The 16214-nt window shown below is 33.5% G+C and overlaps 2 protein-coding genes and 1 long non-coding RNA gene across 3 annotated transcripts; 2 read left to right on the plus strand and 1 right to left on the minus strand.

Annotated features, from left to right (window-relative positions):
- Window positions 1-1018: 1018 nt before the first annotated feature.
- Window positions 1019-7703, plus strand: LOC106474523. Its single transcript, XM_013935213.2, has 7 exons — window positions 1019-1036; window positions 2503-2594; window positions 2974-3141; window positions 4166-4423; window positions 5459-5578; window positions 6059-6400; window positions 7365-7703. Exons 2-7 carry the CDS (start codon window positions 2510-2512, stop codon window positions 7472-7474), a joined length of 1083 nt encoding a protein of 360 aa, XP_013790667.2. The 5' UTR covers window positions 1019-1036; window positions 2503-2509; the 3' UTR covers window positions 7475-7703.
- Window positions 7704-8497: 794 nt separating this feature from the next.
- Window positions 8498-12570, minus strand: LOC106474525 (tubulin alpha chain). The gene is made up of 4 exons (XM_013935214.2): window positions 12444-12570; window positions 9729-10285; window positions 9086-9613; window positions 8498-8948 (listed from the first exon to the last, which is right to left on the minus strand). Exons 2-4 carry the CDS (start codon window positions 10254-10256, stop codon window positions 8652-8654), a joined length of 1353 nt encoding a protein of 450 aa, XP_013790668.1. The 5' UTR covers window positions 10257-10285; window positions 12444-12570; the 3' UTR covers window positions 8498-8651.
- On the plus strand, window positions 11922-14580 carry LOC111089778. The gene is made up of 2 exons (XR_002613977.1): window positions 11922-11978; window positions 13937-14580. It is a non-coding gene; the product is annotated as an uncharacterized LOC111089778 (long non-coding RNA).
- Window positions 14581-16214: the final 1634 nt, after the last annotated feature.

The raw sequence follows: 16214 nt of genomic DNA on the forward strand, positions 1-16214 counted from the left end.
GTCACTGACCGCTTGACCATCATGGAAAGTTCTTTGACCTATCGTCTGGCTTTCTAAGTCCAATGACCTTAGAAAGTTTGGTAACGAGATGCATTAAGAATTCAACCGAGTTTGTGAATTAAAAACATAAACACTTACACACAAATAAGACTTTTAAAGTTGGACATATAATTAATCATGAAAAGTTCCCCAGAGGCAGTAAAAGTTAGGGCTTATAATACTAAAATTTGGTGTTTGATTCCTACAGTGGGCAGAGCGCAAATGGCTCATTGTGTTATTTTGCACTTAAAACAAAACAAACGAACAAAAATTAATCATCAACACTTTCAAATAAATGAAATCGTCCATCTCCAAATTTATAAATCTCGTATCTTAAACGATCATTTGCTCGCTGGTTGATAAAAAATCTATTCGCATCATGGCGCTGATGTCCAATTATAAATTAGTTTAGGACATTGTTAACAAGTTAATGAATCTAAACAATAATTGAATACAACATCCCGATAGGTCTCTAACAATAATTGAATTAATTAACACTCAACAAATATTGGACACAAATTGATGATAAAAATATTGACAGTAATCGAAACCGTATGACATCAACATGAGGTTAATAATAACTATACAAGAACGATGAAAAAGTAAATTTAGAAAATCCATATTATATCTGCGAGTGCAATTGATTTAATTTGAAAATTATACGAAAAATAAATAAAATAAAATGTAAACTGTGGCCACAAATACAATTTAGCACACGTGTTGGTGTTATGTGTCACAATATTGGCCTTCTGTAAAGTTAGTTATCAGTTTAAGCATGAAATATGTGAAGGTCGTGACTTTTTTATTTTTCTTCTACTTCGATCCACAAATAAGAAAACTTAGAGGTTTATCTTTAGGCCATTAATCTGATTAGATAGGCTAGACTGACTGGACACATCTTATGAGGTCATTCGAGGGTCATGAGTAGCTTCCGGATTCTAACTATATAAAAGCTAACAGCCTCAATCATTCCGGACAGCTTGTGGAACACTATCAGGTATACTTCTAAGATAGTTGAATTAGGCTCTGCTTCTATGAATTGTTTTGTTTTCCGCTTTATAATTTCAATATTAGTAGCTTTACAGTCGTTGAATGTTAACAATAATTTTAATAGGTGATTCGTTGCTCTAATTCTTAAACTTTGTTATGTCAGTCTTATTTATGATTGGTTAACAATTGTTTTGACAATGTTTACTTAGTGAGTCTTAACAATAGAAATATTTCAGATTGTTAAAGCGAAACACTCGTAACATCCAATAGTTTCGTTTCGGGTTTACTTACTGATTAAGTACATTTTTTTTACAAGTTACTGCTTTTACAGTAAGTAAGTTTTGTTTTTTAGAACAGGTACGACGTTTCGATCACTGGAGTGATCATTCTCAAGTATAAAAGTAACTTGTAATATATACTCATACCTTTTAATGACTAATAACCATTATGATTTAAGTGTGACAAACAGCTGCCTCCTAGTGGCACAGTGGTAAGTCTGCGGGCTAATAACAGTAGAACGGTTTCAAAATAATAATAACTAGTCTGCTTACTAAGGCTTCACTGCTCTCCATTTTAAATTATATTAAAACTGCCTTGTGCTAGTAGACGTAACTAAGTTAAGAACTGTCATATAAGGTTATATAGTTTAAAAAGATTTGTTTGTGTCTACCTCTTGTCCAACCGCCCACAGTGGCATAGCAGTATGTCTACGGACATACAACGCTAGAAATCGGGTTTCGATACCCGTGGTGAGCACAGCACAGACAGCCCATTGTGTAGCATTGCGTTTAACAACAGACAAACAGCTGCAAATGAAAGCCTCAAAAATTCTCTATTCATGCTATTTTAGGAACAAATAAGAATGACAGTTTATCAAAACCTAGCTATTAAAACAAATTAATGGCTGTAACTCTTAGAGAATTTGAACTTTTTAGCATAGGTTTAGTCCAATCTCATTCTTTTATGCAGGGCCGTGGGTGGCCCAGATTGTGTGTTAAAGGGTCTCTAACCGCTAAAAAAAACTACACACTTTGGGACTGTGAGTGCGTTATAAGAGCGACAGTTGAATACAATTATTCGTGCCAGATAAGAGTAGCCCAAAAACTGGCGGTGGGTGATGCTTTCTGGCTGCCTTCCTTTTAATTTAGTCAAATGCACAGATAAACTTTAGGTTACTTTACACGAAAATTCTTAACAATGACAACAAAGTTTTAAATATTAATTCATTTTATCCAATAACTCGGTTTTCTTTATTATTTTAAAAGGCTATTAACTAAATGATATAATTGTGCTGTGGAATTTTGCTGACGTGTATTTTCTCTGGAAAAAAATTTGAAAGTGCAAAGTTCATAATGTTATTACTTATCCTATAATACTGTTATTAAACCTAATTGTCTCGTGAGCTCGTGTAGGATAAGGATTAATAATCGTACATTAGATATAAATGATATTTAACGTGGAACTTTTTAACAGGACCAAAATGAGAAAATCTTGCATTATTCAATTTCTGGTGCTTTTCTTGGCAACTTCAGGAATCCAAGGGTCAAAGGAGGTAAAACCAAAACGTAAGTTAACCAAACATATATTTTATTAAAATTAGACTGATATATAATATAGTTAACATATTAACAGTTTATTGTCAACGATTGCGTACATACTATTAGTAACAGACTACCGTAAAGAAAAAAATATCTTACATAATGTTAAGACTATCGTTAAGAATCTTGTACATTGCACTTTACAAACTTTTTAGTAAATGTTTTTTGTTTTGTTGTTGTTGTTGTTATTAATTTGATAGTCAAAATTTTAATGAACTTTAATTTTACGCTTTTTATTACTTCTATCTTTGTCTTTGGTGTTTTTTTTTAAAGGAACTGCAACATCTCAGAAAGGTATTGAGAGTTCTGACGTCAGTTGTATAATATTTAATATTTATTTAAACAGCCGGATTATATTCACTACTGGGACTGTTAGAAATCGCTAATAATGTCACTCGACAATGTGTAGCAGATGACTTACGGCAGGGAGTGTGTATGAGTTCTACAACATGTGAGAGTCAGGGTGGAAAAACTTCTGGGTCCTGTTCTTTCGGGTTGGAAACATGCTGCGTTTGTAAGTGACTATTTCATATTTCAAACCTCTTTAAAGGCTAAAATAAAACACTCTGTTAACCATGACAACCACATCTAGTATCTCTTTCAGCAATTACATTTTAGGTTTCTTTATTTTTCTTGTATTCGGGGAAACTCGTGAGGATGACGTTGTAACGTCGAAACATGTAGAGCCGTCAACTTTTTGAAGGGCATAGATAGGCCTAAATAAAATGTTTTTAATTGTGTACCAGTTTAACGTTGAATATTATTTATGATTTTAACTTTATACACAAGTGCCAAAATACTATAACAAGAATGTTGTATGATCATAATAAAAATGATTAGAAAGTCATAGTAAATAAATTAAGCTATAGTATAATTCACTTATTTTTTCTACCCTCCATTAATAAGATTTGATATATTTATAGGCCTACGTGGTTTGCAAATATATGTCTTGTGTTTAAAATAAAATATTCAGTGATGTAGAAAATACAATTCATAACAAATATTACATTTTCGCGAGTTAAAATAATAAGGTTGATAAATATACACTTTAATTTTGTTTAAGTTTAAAATTGTTTATAAAACTTTTTCATTGTATAGACATTCAACTTATTAGGGTTAGGTTTTCTTAGATAACTCACCAGTAATCCTTCAGCGGCGTCTGACGGTTTAAATCTTTACTCCAAAATCAAGGGCATAAATATGAAGGAAAGTATTGTATTCCTTTTTGGTACAGTGAAGCTAGAGCAATCATAAGAGCTGTTAGTTAAATATGCACTTTCATTTCAATATGGAAAACTTATTTTAGAAATTTTCAGTCACGCTGCTAAAACTTCACCTTTGTTTTAATATTTACTTCCAAAGAGATTAGGTGGACAATCTCATTTCTACAAAACTAAACAGACTTGCATTTTAATTGTATTTGTACACGGTAAAGGTGTTTATACACGACTAAGAGATGTTTCATAATATGAATGTTTCGTTAAAACATTTATTTTAAATTAAAAGATAAAAACATTTCAACTTAAAACTGCCCTTAGTTGAAGTCACCTGTGGAGGGGAAGTAAACCAGAATAATTCCATTATCGTCAGTCCGAACTATCCAAACAACTTCCTTAATAGTAGACGATGTGACATAAGAATCAAACGACCTAGTCCGGACATTGTTCAGGTCCGGTTGGACTTCGTGGAGTTTGTTCTGCAACAGCCTACTTTAACTGTCTGTAATCGTGACCAGTTTGTCGTTCTCGGATTCCATAATGTTCCTATAATCTGTGGCATCAATACTGGACAACACAGTAAGTATAGATCCATCCCCTTTGTATAAATGTTATCATCTTTGGCTTACATGATGTTCATATAATCTGTGGTGACAACACAGGACAAATAATATGGTTTAATGTTAACCAAGCAACACAGTGGATTTAACTGTTATAGTTTAAAGTTAACCAAGCAGTACAGTGGATTTAAGTGTTATAGTTTTGTTTTAACCAAGCAGTACAGTAGATTTTAGTGTTATAGTTTTGTTTTAACCAAGCAGTACAGTGGATTTAAGTGTTATAGTTTTGTTTTAACCAAGCAGTACAGTAGATGTAAGTGTTATAGTTTTGTTTTAACCAAGCAGTACAGTGGATTTAAGTGTTATAGTTTTGTTTTAACCAAGCAACACAGTAGATTTCAGTGTTATAGTTTTGTTTTAACCAAGCAACACAGTAGATTTAAGTACTACAGTTTGTCAGCCTAGTGAGTGAGGCATAAAGAACCAGTTTTATTACGAGTTAACCAATTAACAACAGAGACCACTAAAACGTGAAACATTTTAAAAGTTTTACAAGCTTGTATGTTATTAAAGTTGAATAACTCCATTACAGACGCAACCAGTAAGGTTACATTACGGAGTGTTTTTTACCTTTATTTAGTGATGCCATAAAATATTCCCCGCACTTTAAGCTGGGGTGCGTATAAAATAGTCAATCTCTTAGTGTGGATGATGAGTGCTGCTGATCGGCTACCTTCCCTCTGGGCTATAATTCAAAATTAGGGACGATGACAAATAGCCTTAGTGGCTTTGCGATCAATACAACTGAACTCTCCTAAGCTGACCGAGTTTCATGGGATATTATTAGGATTACGGCCGAAAACACCGATAATGGCTAGTGTATCCAACTGATGCTGGAGTCAACACTTTCTTGACATTACACTTTTGTTTTCTTGCGATTTGTTTTACGACCTTACATTAGCTGACTTTGATAATAAATTATTGATTATATATATATATATGTATTTATTTATTATAAGAATGTGATTTGTTTAATTGTTGTTGGTTTTACTAGTGTATGTAGATTTTCCTGGAACAGATGAAATCCCACTAGTGTTTATGACAAGTGTAGCAGAAGGTCGACGTTTATGGAACATCCGTGTAACATACATTAAGAACAACAGCCCTCTTCGTGGTACGTATATACAGCTTTTCTTATCATAAATATTCAACACTTTGTCTCAAATAATACTCGTTAAAAAAATTTCTGGGCAACATTATTATTACATAAATGTTAAAAGGGTGTTATGTGAGTGATGAAACTCCTTTATAACAGAAAAAACACGTATAATTACGATGAACAAAGTAACAAGAAAATGAGAAATATACATGTATCGGAAAGTGAACCTTTAGGGTTTAATATTGATGAAAATGTTGGTTTTAATATGTCTTTATAAGAAATATGAAGGTGTCTTGTTCAAGGTAGACTAAAAAGGGCCTTTTCATACTTTCCTGAATAAAATAATGATAAAACAGGTTAAATATTACTTATGAAATGGCGTTAACATAGTTATCTAGTTGTCCTTTTCTGTTATCCAAGTTGTTGCATGTTTGAAACGTGTCTATAAAAAATTATGGATCACGTTGACTGTAAGGGAAAAATTTAAATTTTCAGCTCCAAGTGGATGCCTACAGTACCACACAGGGGTCACGGGACGCTCGTCCAGTTTTAACTTCGACAGTCCAGCTAGTGACATTTCTCGCCACTTAGCCAATCAGAATTACGCGGTTTGCGTTCGACAAGAAGCAGGATACTGTAGTATTCGATGGACAGCCCAAACCTTCGAGATGTCCAGAAACGTGAACGAAGGAAAAGCAAAACAAGGCCCGTTTTGCCAGGGAGACCGTGTTTTAATTTTAGAAGCAGCACCCGAGGGTGGAACCGCCTCGCAAGACCGATTTTGTGGAACTCGTCTCAATACACAATTAGATGCAACAGAAAATGTCCCTTTGATTAGTAAGTCTTGTGGTTCCTGAATTTATAAATTCAATTAATTGAAATAATATTGTACTAGCAGAGAACCCGCTGAACATTTGCACTTAAATTAGTATCTTTATCACAACAGTACTTTTCAAAAACAGGATTTCTGGAATGACACAAAAGAATTCTAATAATGAAGTGGGTGCGCATGCGCATTTAGATAGTAAGGTGTGCGCGTAGTAATAAAAGATTTGTTTATTTGAAATTAAGCACAAAGCTACACAATGTGCTATCTGTGCTCTGCCCACCACGGGTATCGAAACCCGGATTCTAGCGTTGTAAGTCCGCAGACATGCCGCTGTGCCACTGGGGGACGGTAATAAATGAACACAATATATTCTGTAGCAGTTGGTGAAAAAAACCACAGTAAACGGAACGAGCTGTCAGTAGTCTGATGTAAGAGAAACTAGCTTCAATATATTCGTGCGTTCTCTGCAGCTTTACGTTGTGTGCGCGTATTTCCAGGACAGACAAAAACTAGTTATTAATATAATAGATAACAAAATCTCGTTAAAACCTATAATTATTATTATCACAAGTGCTTTAACTATTTTGTTTGACCTAAGCTGTCATCCCAAGAGGGTTGTTGTTTTTAGCGCACAGCTACAAAATGGGCCATTTGAGCTCTATCCTCTACGGGGAATCGAACTCCAGATTTTAGCGTTGTAAATCCGTAAACTTAATTTGACCCACCGGGAAACTCCCAGATGTGGAAAGTGAAATTTCTTAATATTTTGATTTGTAATATAGTTAAGAATAATCGTTTTATTAAGCGAACTGTAATATTTTTTTCCAGCGATTTATTTTAACGTAAAGGGTCTTTGATGCCACTGCAAAAATAAGAAAGTTCTGTTCACTATAATGCAAGTTTAATCGCGCAGAAATCTATAATATAAAACATCATTTTTTCTTAAAACTAACTAGAGGTTTTCTCCAACAGGTTCTGCTGTTCCCTTTCTTCTACAGATGTTTACAACTGGTGAGGAAATAGCTGGCACGTTGAATAGAGGTTTCTCCATGACGTTCAATCAACTTCCTTGCAGTTCTTAGATTTGCCATTTTGATTAAAAGATTATAAAAAAACGACCTTTATTTGTTGTAACAAAGTTAAATTCTTGAACTGTATAAAATATCCCCCATTAAAAAAAAACCTTACTTGGCAATTCAGTTATTGTTACAACAATTCAGCTGTTAGATACCGGAGAAAAGGCTTAGGAGTTATTTTTCATAACCGTGTACTTTGGTTTGTATTTATTGAATAAAGAATTACTGTGAAAAATTACAGGGTTGTTTGTTGTATATTATATTAAATCATAGTTTAAATATGTCTTACTTTTAATTAAACGCTCCCTATCGCACTGTGATCGATTTACGAAAGCTTGAAGGAATATCAGGCAGGCGACAGCACTGTCGATGTAGGGATTGTTCGTCAAAATGGTATTTTAAATATCTTCTCAATAGGTCATCAGAACTTTACAATACTATACAGTACTTACTTTTATAACAATATGTATGTAATGACCGAATCGCAAGTTCTGGACATGTCTGTAAACATCATAATAAACATTTATTTTTTTTGTTCTTCTGCTCCCCTCCTCCCCATTTATTACACAACTTAAAAACCAAGGTGTCAATTAATTTCACAGAGGTGATAGTTTAAACCGGAGTATCCACTTTTGAAAGTTTGAATTAAAAAAACAACAACAAATAATTGACCCTCGAGTTTAAGCTTAAGTCTATTCAAATACTGCATTAAAAACAACTTTTAGGAATGGCTAATCCTTCTTACGATTTCCTCTATAGCAAAGTTTAGGCCAATAACATTCGAAAAACGTTAAATTCTCACGAATGGCACTTTTCCCATAATCAAGGTTAAAGGTTGCTGTAAACCATTGACGATTTTTTTTTTTTTTTATTTAGTAGACATTTCAGTTAGCGCATAAAACAGAATTAAGCTTTGTTATCTAAAACAATTAAGACCCCCCCCCCCCACGGTAAGAATCTCGATGTGCAGAATTGCAAATTGATAAATTATTAGCAGTGAACAGGACGTAATGAAAAAAAAAGTAAACGTAACTCAAGAAAATCCTTTATTACAGTTTTGGAAGTACATATATTACGCAATACTGAAACATAAAACTGGAATATAGTATGGAAGCCAGAATCTTTATTGAAAGCATAAACGAAATATTTGGGGTACTCACCCCCCCCCCCCCCAATAGAAACTCTAGAACTCTTCTCCTTCGTCTTCTGCCCCTTCTGTCGAGTCGAGACCAACCTCTTCGTAATCTTTCTCCAGTGCTGCCAAGTCTTCTCGAGCTTCAGAGAACTCCCCCTCTTCCATGCCCTCCCCAACGTACCAGTGTACAAACGCTCTCTTGGCATACATGAGGTCAAACTTGTGGTCCAGTCGTGCCCAGGCTTCGGCAATGGCAGTGGTGTTGGACAACATGCAGACAGCACGTTGAACCTTAGCAAGGTCACCTCCGGGGACAACAGTGGGTGGTTGGTAGTTGATGCCCACCTACACAAAATAGTAAATAGTTACTTTTACAAGTCAATTTATAGCACACAGCCAAGAAATACGTTTACATTAGTCCTTTCTAACGATCGGGGTCAACAATAACACCCTTAGAAATGGTTCATTATAAATTGTATTACCTTAAATCCTGTTGGACACCAGTCCACAAACTGAATGGTTCTTTTAGTTTTAATGGCGGCAATGGCAGCGTTCACGTCTTTAGGAACGACATCCCCTCGGTAGAGAAGACAACAGGCCATGTACTTGCCGTGTCGAGGGTCGCACTTGACCATCTGGTTGGCCGGTTCGAAACAAGCATTGGTGATCTCGGAAACGGTGAGTTGCTCGTGGTACGCCTTCTCTGCCGAAATTACAGGGGCGTAAGTGACGAGGGGGAAGTGAATACGAGGGTAGGGCACCAAGTTGGTTTGAAACTCGGTGAGATCGACATTCAGGGCTCCATCGAACCTCAGAGATGCCGTGATGGAAGAAACGATCTGGCCGATCAACCGGTTCAGGTTTGTGTACGTCGGACGTTCGATGTCCAAGTTACGTCTACAAATATCGTATATGGCCTCGTTGTCCACCATGAAAGCACAGTCCGAGTGCTCCAAGGTCGTGTGAGTGGTCAGAATGGAGTTGTAAGGCTCAACAACGGCAGTCGCTACCTACAAAAAAAGAAAAAAAATTAAACAACAAACTTACAGCTAACAAGATAGCCGCAAGTACATCATTTATAGACGACACCAATAACTGATGAATATAAATGTAACGTTTACATACCTGAGGAGCTGGATACACAGAGAACTCCAGCTTTGACTTCTTTCCATAGTCCACGGACAACCTTTCCATCAACAAGGAGGTAAATCCCGAACCTGTACCACCACCAAAGCTATGGAAGATGAGGAAACCTTGGAGTCCCGTACACTGGTCAGCCAACTTACGGATCCTGTCCAGAACCAGGTCAACTATTTCTTTACCGATAGTGTAATGACCCCGAGCATAGTTGTTGGCTGCATCCTCCTTGCCGGTTATCAACTGTTCTGGATGGAACAGTTGTCTATAGGTACCGGTCCTAACCTCGTCAACTACCGTGGGCTCTAGATCCACGTACACAGCCCGGGGCACGTGCTTCCCAGCCCCCGTTTCACTGAAGAAAGTGTTAAAAGAATCGTCACCTCCACCAATGGTCTTGTCACTTGGCATCTGACCATCAGGCTGAATACCGTGTTCTAAACAGTACAGTTCCCAACACGCATTCCCAATCTGGACACCGGCTTGACCAACATGGATACTAATACATTCACGCATCTTATATTATTTTATCAGAAGAACGAATTCTGAAAGAATAATTATACATCAATTTTTTTGGGTTGCTAATAAATAAATAATAATAATAAAAAAACTGAAGGATTTACTATCATCAATCACCTTAACGTTAAATGTCACTAAACTTGAATTTGGTCTCCAAGAAAATATACAAAAAAGTTAAAAGTTTGGTTAAAATTTGCACGTTCTAGAAATGACGCAACAGATACTATACCAAGTAAATCAAAACCAAACATGATTAAGAAACACAGTTTCTTTAAAATTGTACAATACAAACTTTTATTTTTAAAAAGTTATTAGAATAGCGAGCAATTAATTATATCATACAAGTGCAAATTGTAATATTTTAATGATCGTGTGACAAAGTTTTATTACATGCCACCACGACCCATCAGACCCGAATTATCGTGTTTAAAGATAAGCCTTAAATAAGTTGACTGGTAGGTTTTTTAAATTACTTCAAATAATTTTGATTCCAGTATCAAACCATTCACATTCCGACCTTTAACAAATATAATGAAAGCGTTAATTTATTAAAACTTAAAAATAAGAATTTTCGTAAAACTAAGTTTAATTCCGGTTGAAAGGTTTAATTTTTCCTTGCTGACAACATTTAAATTTATTTTAAAATTGGTGTAATGAGATGTACGGTCCTACATTCTACCTCAAAAATTAAGTAATTAACACATAAAATGGCGTCAAGAAATTAAAAGCTTATTTTTAAATTAATCTATAATGAAATACACAAGATTAATGACCGATCCCAGTTACCTTGAAAATTAATTTCCGGTTTATGACGCAACGCTTTCTTAAGATGGCTACGCTATTGCAGAACCAATAAAAAAGCACCGATTTGTATATCAGTAAAAGGCGCGTAACGGACTAATGGCTTAGTATGGTTCCTACTGTGAAGCGGTATGATAAACGTTCCGATAATGTTCGCTATTGGTTATTGTATGGTAAATCAGATAAAAATTTTGAAGGCGTGAAACCGATGAAAATGGCTGCATAATTATTGAGAGAATAAATCTCCAAAACATCAATCAATAATAAAAGAATTAACTTTTCTACAACTACATACGAAGACAAGAACTTGAAGAAGCCATTTTGTGATGACTTACCGACAACCTTACTCAAAATTGCTACTGCTCGCAGTGTGAAGTAGCTTTTATTTTTAAGTGTGAATCTAAAAATTACCATAAAAACACGCCCCAGCCATTCACGTATGACTAACAAGTTAAAACAACTTGTGTAAAAGACAATTTAATGCTATGAATATTGATAAAAATAACAGTGAACATTAGGGTGAAAACACAGACAGGTCGAATTACTACTTCAGTAGTGGAAACGAAGTCAGTTAGTACAAGTTGTATTTGTACTTACGCCATAGTTGTACAGTAGTTAAGAGAAAAAAAAAAAAAAATTGTCCGATTTTTTGAGAAGCCATCTACATTAAATCTATATATTTTTTTTATGGCCATTTATCTTTAAATATCCGAGGCTTTTTTCATCCCACTAAGTAAATATATTAATCATAAAAATAATGACAATATGGCGAACTCCAGATTAGTGACGTCACACGAAAAGCCTCTTGAAATTTGAACTGAGGCGAAGCGAAATACACGAACGGTAAACCACGATTATTAGATTAACTTTAGGCTTTAAGCGATGACGAGATGTCCAAACACGAGTCAACATTTCATGGTAAAATCTATTAGTAGTACTGTAATAATAATTACAGGAGAGGATGACATTGAATTGATACTATGAATTAAAAACTAATTCGAAAATTCTTACTAGTACTACTACTACCAGTTCATATAAGATAGAATTTTCGAGAACATTTTCTAAATTTAAGTCTTAAGCCTACTTAATCTGATCCTAATATAACATCACGTATTTTTTTTGTGATATAACTTTTCAGAATTGTTACTAACTTGCAATCAACTTCAAACATACAAGTATTATAATTTATAAAGTTTCACTTAAGTTATAATAAAACTCATCGAATTCTAAGTAGTCCTAATTTCTTACAGTATACAGGCATAATACACTTTCCTTTTGAAAAAAAAGTTGTAAAAACCAGAAATACTTATTCAAAATAATCCGTTTCCAAGTTAAATTTTTGTCTTTGACAAACTAATTGCAATTTAACACCGATATACTTACTTTTCAATAAAAACTTAAGTCTGACTTAATAATTTGTGTTGCGAGTAGAGTTACGATCCTCGCCACAAAGAACTATAACGGTAAATTTGTTGTGCGTCAGTTTATAATCTAAACTAAACCAATCACGTTACTCCATCTCATGGAGCTTGCAATCTAGAACGCACGTGACTTAACTACCCGTCTAACCGCAGCCGATCGAAGAAGTTATAACAAATATAATCGATATATTTTAATATGTGATTTTCAGAAATAATTAACAAAATGAGTTTAATGAACTATTTAAAAAATATATATAGAAATAAGTACAGTAACGAAAAAAGTTGAAAATCTCATGAGTTCAATATTCAAACACCATGGAAAACACGAATGTAGTATCTGGTTCGAACCGGATTGCACCACATTACTTAATAACAAAACAAAAAAAAGGCGCCGAGTGAATGAGTGTGTCATGTGAAGTTTTAGTTAAACTGATAATAAAGGGAGGGAAATATAATTAACCAAAAGTTAATTATATTTTAATAAAGTTTAATATATTTTTACTTCGGGAGAATGACGTTTTGAGCTGGCGCTTTTCGCGTAATCGGTTATAACAAAAGCTATGTGCAAAATTTGAAATTTTGTGCAGAGCATTTTGAATGTTGATTAAAAAATTTACATAAATATTACAAGTTGTAAAAGAAATTAAAATAGAAAATAAAAACAGAGATTTAAACTGAACTTGTAATACATAATAGAAAAATTGAAATTCCATAAGCAGAAACGTTTATTTAAATCAGTTGATTTTAGAGTTCTCTGATTCTAGTTGATTTCATGATTGTTGGTGGTAAAATATATATATATATAATATGATACTTAGTATTTAAGTTAGGAAGGTTAATATGGTTTAATAAACCGCATTGTTGAGGAAGCTGTGAAGTGTGATAAACAATCTTACCGATTGCCTTCAAAGTCAAACAAAGCGCAGCTTTCTTGAGAACTATAGAGAGGTTATTGAGGTTTAGGTAATTATCACTGCTGTTGTAACAACCATCAGCAAGCATTGGTAAAAATGTTTAGTTCATTATGATTACATGTTCTTACCCATAATTTACCTCCTAGTTTTTTTAATATCTCTCACCTACATTAACACTAGTGTTTTAAACCAAAAGTTATCAATCAGCCTTCAATATATCTCACCTACATTAACACTAGTGTTTTAAACCAAAAGTTATCAATCAGCCTTCAATATATCTCACCTACTTCAACACAATAGTGTTTTAATTTATAAGTTATCACCCATTCTTCAATATGTTTCACCAATTTCAATGCCAGAACCCTGTCCTGGGTGAGGTGTAAGATATTGATTTTTACATATTGCTCTGTTATACTGAAAACTTGTTTTTATGTTAAGAACACTTTGGTTGTGATTTTTTTACATATTACCCTGTTATACTGAAAACTTGTTTTATGTTAATAACACTTTGGTTGTGTCTTATGTAACACACCCCATGTAGTAACTTATCTTCAACTGGACTGTCAGAACAGCAAGCTGGGACGTAGAGAGGATGAAGTCAAGATCTGACATTGACTAAGAACTACTCTCTGGGGTCATGGAAGCTTGATAGGAACCTTGCAGCAGTGAGCAATTGATTTGTTTGAAAACGTAGAGTACGAAGCTTAAATATCTAATGAACATAAACTTTGTTTGACCTGAAGACTGCTTCGTATCAACCCTTTCAGCCTACTTTTAGTTTCATTCCGCACCCATTTAACTTTGTTATCCATTCAGATTTTCCAAGTTTTATTAATTAATCTATTAATTAACTTAACAAAAATCAACTCCTGTCTTTTTAAACCAGGTATAAGGAAATAATAACGTAGGAGTTAAGCTTAGAAATTGCATTAAAACTGTATATTACATGTATTATTTAGTATGTTAGTATTTACTACATTTCAAAGAACTTTTTTTGTAAGAAATCCAATTATAAATGTGTATAGAAATTTTTTTTTATTAAGTTACAAGAGTATTGAGGAGTGAATATACACATTTATAAAAGTCCAGTCCTGTGAGGATACTTACAAGTTAAGAAAGAGTAAAAAAGTCACACTTGTGTTATTTTTATGCCAAAAAAATAACAATAAACCGATTTGTTTCTATAACATTACGGTGCTTCATTTATGTAATATTTACTCTTATGTATTGTTTTTAGCAAATCCTTGTTAATCTTGGATTCTGGGAAGAAGCACTGGAGGTGCCAGAAATGGGGGCACTTGCAGGCTTATGAAGCAACAGATAAATGGAGGTACTAACACTGACAAGCCGACTACCCTTCTTATAGAACTGTTTTTATTATATGATTACCTTCACAAGTAAATTTGTCTAAGTTGAAATAACCACCACATATCACATTATCAACTCTTTGTACTTATTGTCAGTTAGATTCACATCTATTTTTACTAATCTAGGTAATAAGTTGTCAAGAACACAAATGGAGTTTGACACGTGAACTCAAAAATAGATACTGATGTTGAGAGGTATAAAGGCCCACAGCTTTTGGGTTGAAATTTATTAAATAACACTTCGATATGCTGTACACAATATTCTAGTTTTGTTTATAAAAAGGCTTTTACAGATTCTGATACGAACAGTACAATAGCTAAGTTACTTTGTCTTTTTGTTTTCTCCAATGAAATGGGACCATCACTTCTTTTGAGGCCCAAATATTTCAAAATTAGTATGTAACTAGCTAAGGTTGCAACTGTACATTCTTTAGTAGCCGTGAAAAATTAATTCAAATATTCAGAGAACAGTTTTTCAAGAACAAAACTTAAAAGATGCCTTCAGAACTCTTAAAAACTTTGTTTAATATATTAACATAGAAGTAAAGAATGTGGTATTTTATTTTGTAGAATTTCTTCCAGGTAATCATTTGGACGTCCATTATTATCTGTTCAGTTACTCGTAGTAAATGTCTGTAGAGAGTTGTTCAGAGATAAAGTTATAAATTCATACTGGTGTCTTGCGTATCTATTTAGTGTCTATTTTTGTTAAACTACAAAAAAAGTTTGTGTTGCTTCTGAACTAAAGAAAAATAGCCAAGTAAAAGTTTGTTTGTAACTTGAATTTATTATAATACCTCAGAGTATATTACCAATAAAATTTGTCATAGTTTTTATAATGTACAGACTTTAAAATTGTTAAATATAAAAGAACAAAGTCTCTCCAGTTTCTTTATTTTTTTCCATGATATAAGTGATATTTTGATAAAAGTTTGTTTGTAACTTGAATTTATTATAATACCTCAGAGTATATTACCAATAAAATTTGTCATAGTTTTGTTATAATGTACTGACTTTAAAATTGTTAAATATAAAAGAACAAAGTTTCTCCCGTTTCTTTATTTTTTTCCATGATATAAGTGATATTTTGATAAAAGTTTGTTTCAAAGAGAACTTTTGGTAGCATGTTTACTAAGTAAATAGTTTTTATGGAACTTTCTCTTTTGTTTTTGGATTTCTTAACTAAAGGAACTGAGCATAGAGTCCAAAACATCCTCTTCAAAATGACAACGATTTCTTCTTTATGTGTTAAAAGATGGGAATTTCTTGTTATAATGTGGCATGGTTTTTCTTTAGGTGTTAGAGATAGATAGAGATTTCTATCTTTAACACCTAAAAAATAAAATTTCTTTTTTATAATGTATTAGAGATGTAAAGCCAGTGATTTATTGTTATAACATGTTAAAAAGATGTTGTAACATGTTAGTGTAGATGGAGATTTCTTGTTTAGGT

The sequence above is a fragment of the Limulus polyphemus genome, unplaced genomic scaffold, assembly GCF_000517525.1.
Source record: "Limulus polyphemus unplaced genomic scaffold, Limulus_polyphemus-2.1.2 Scaffold7324, whole genome shotgun sequence".
Lineage (NCBI taxonomy): Eukaryota > Metazoa > Arthropoda > Merostomata > Xiphosura > Limulidae > Limulus > Limulus polyphemus.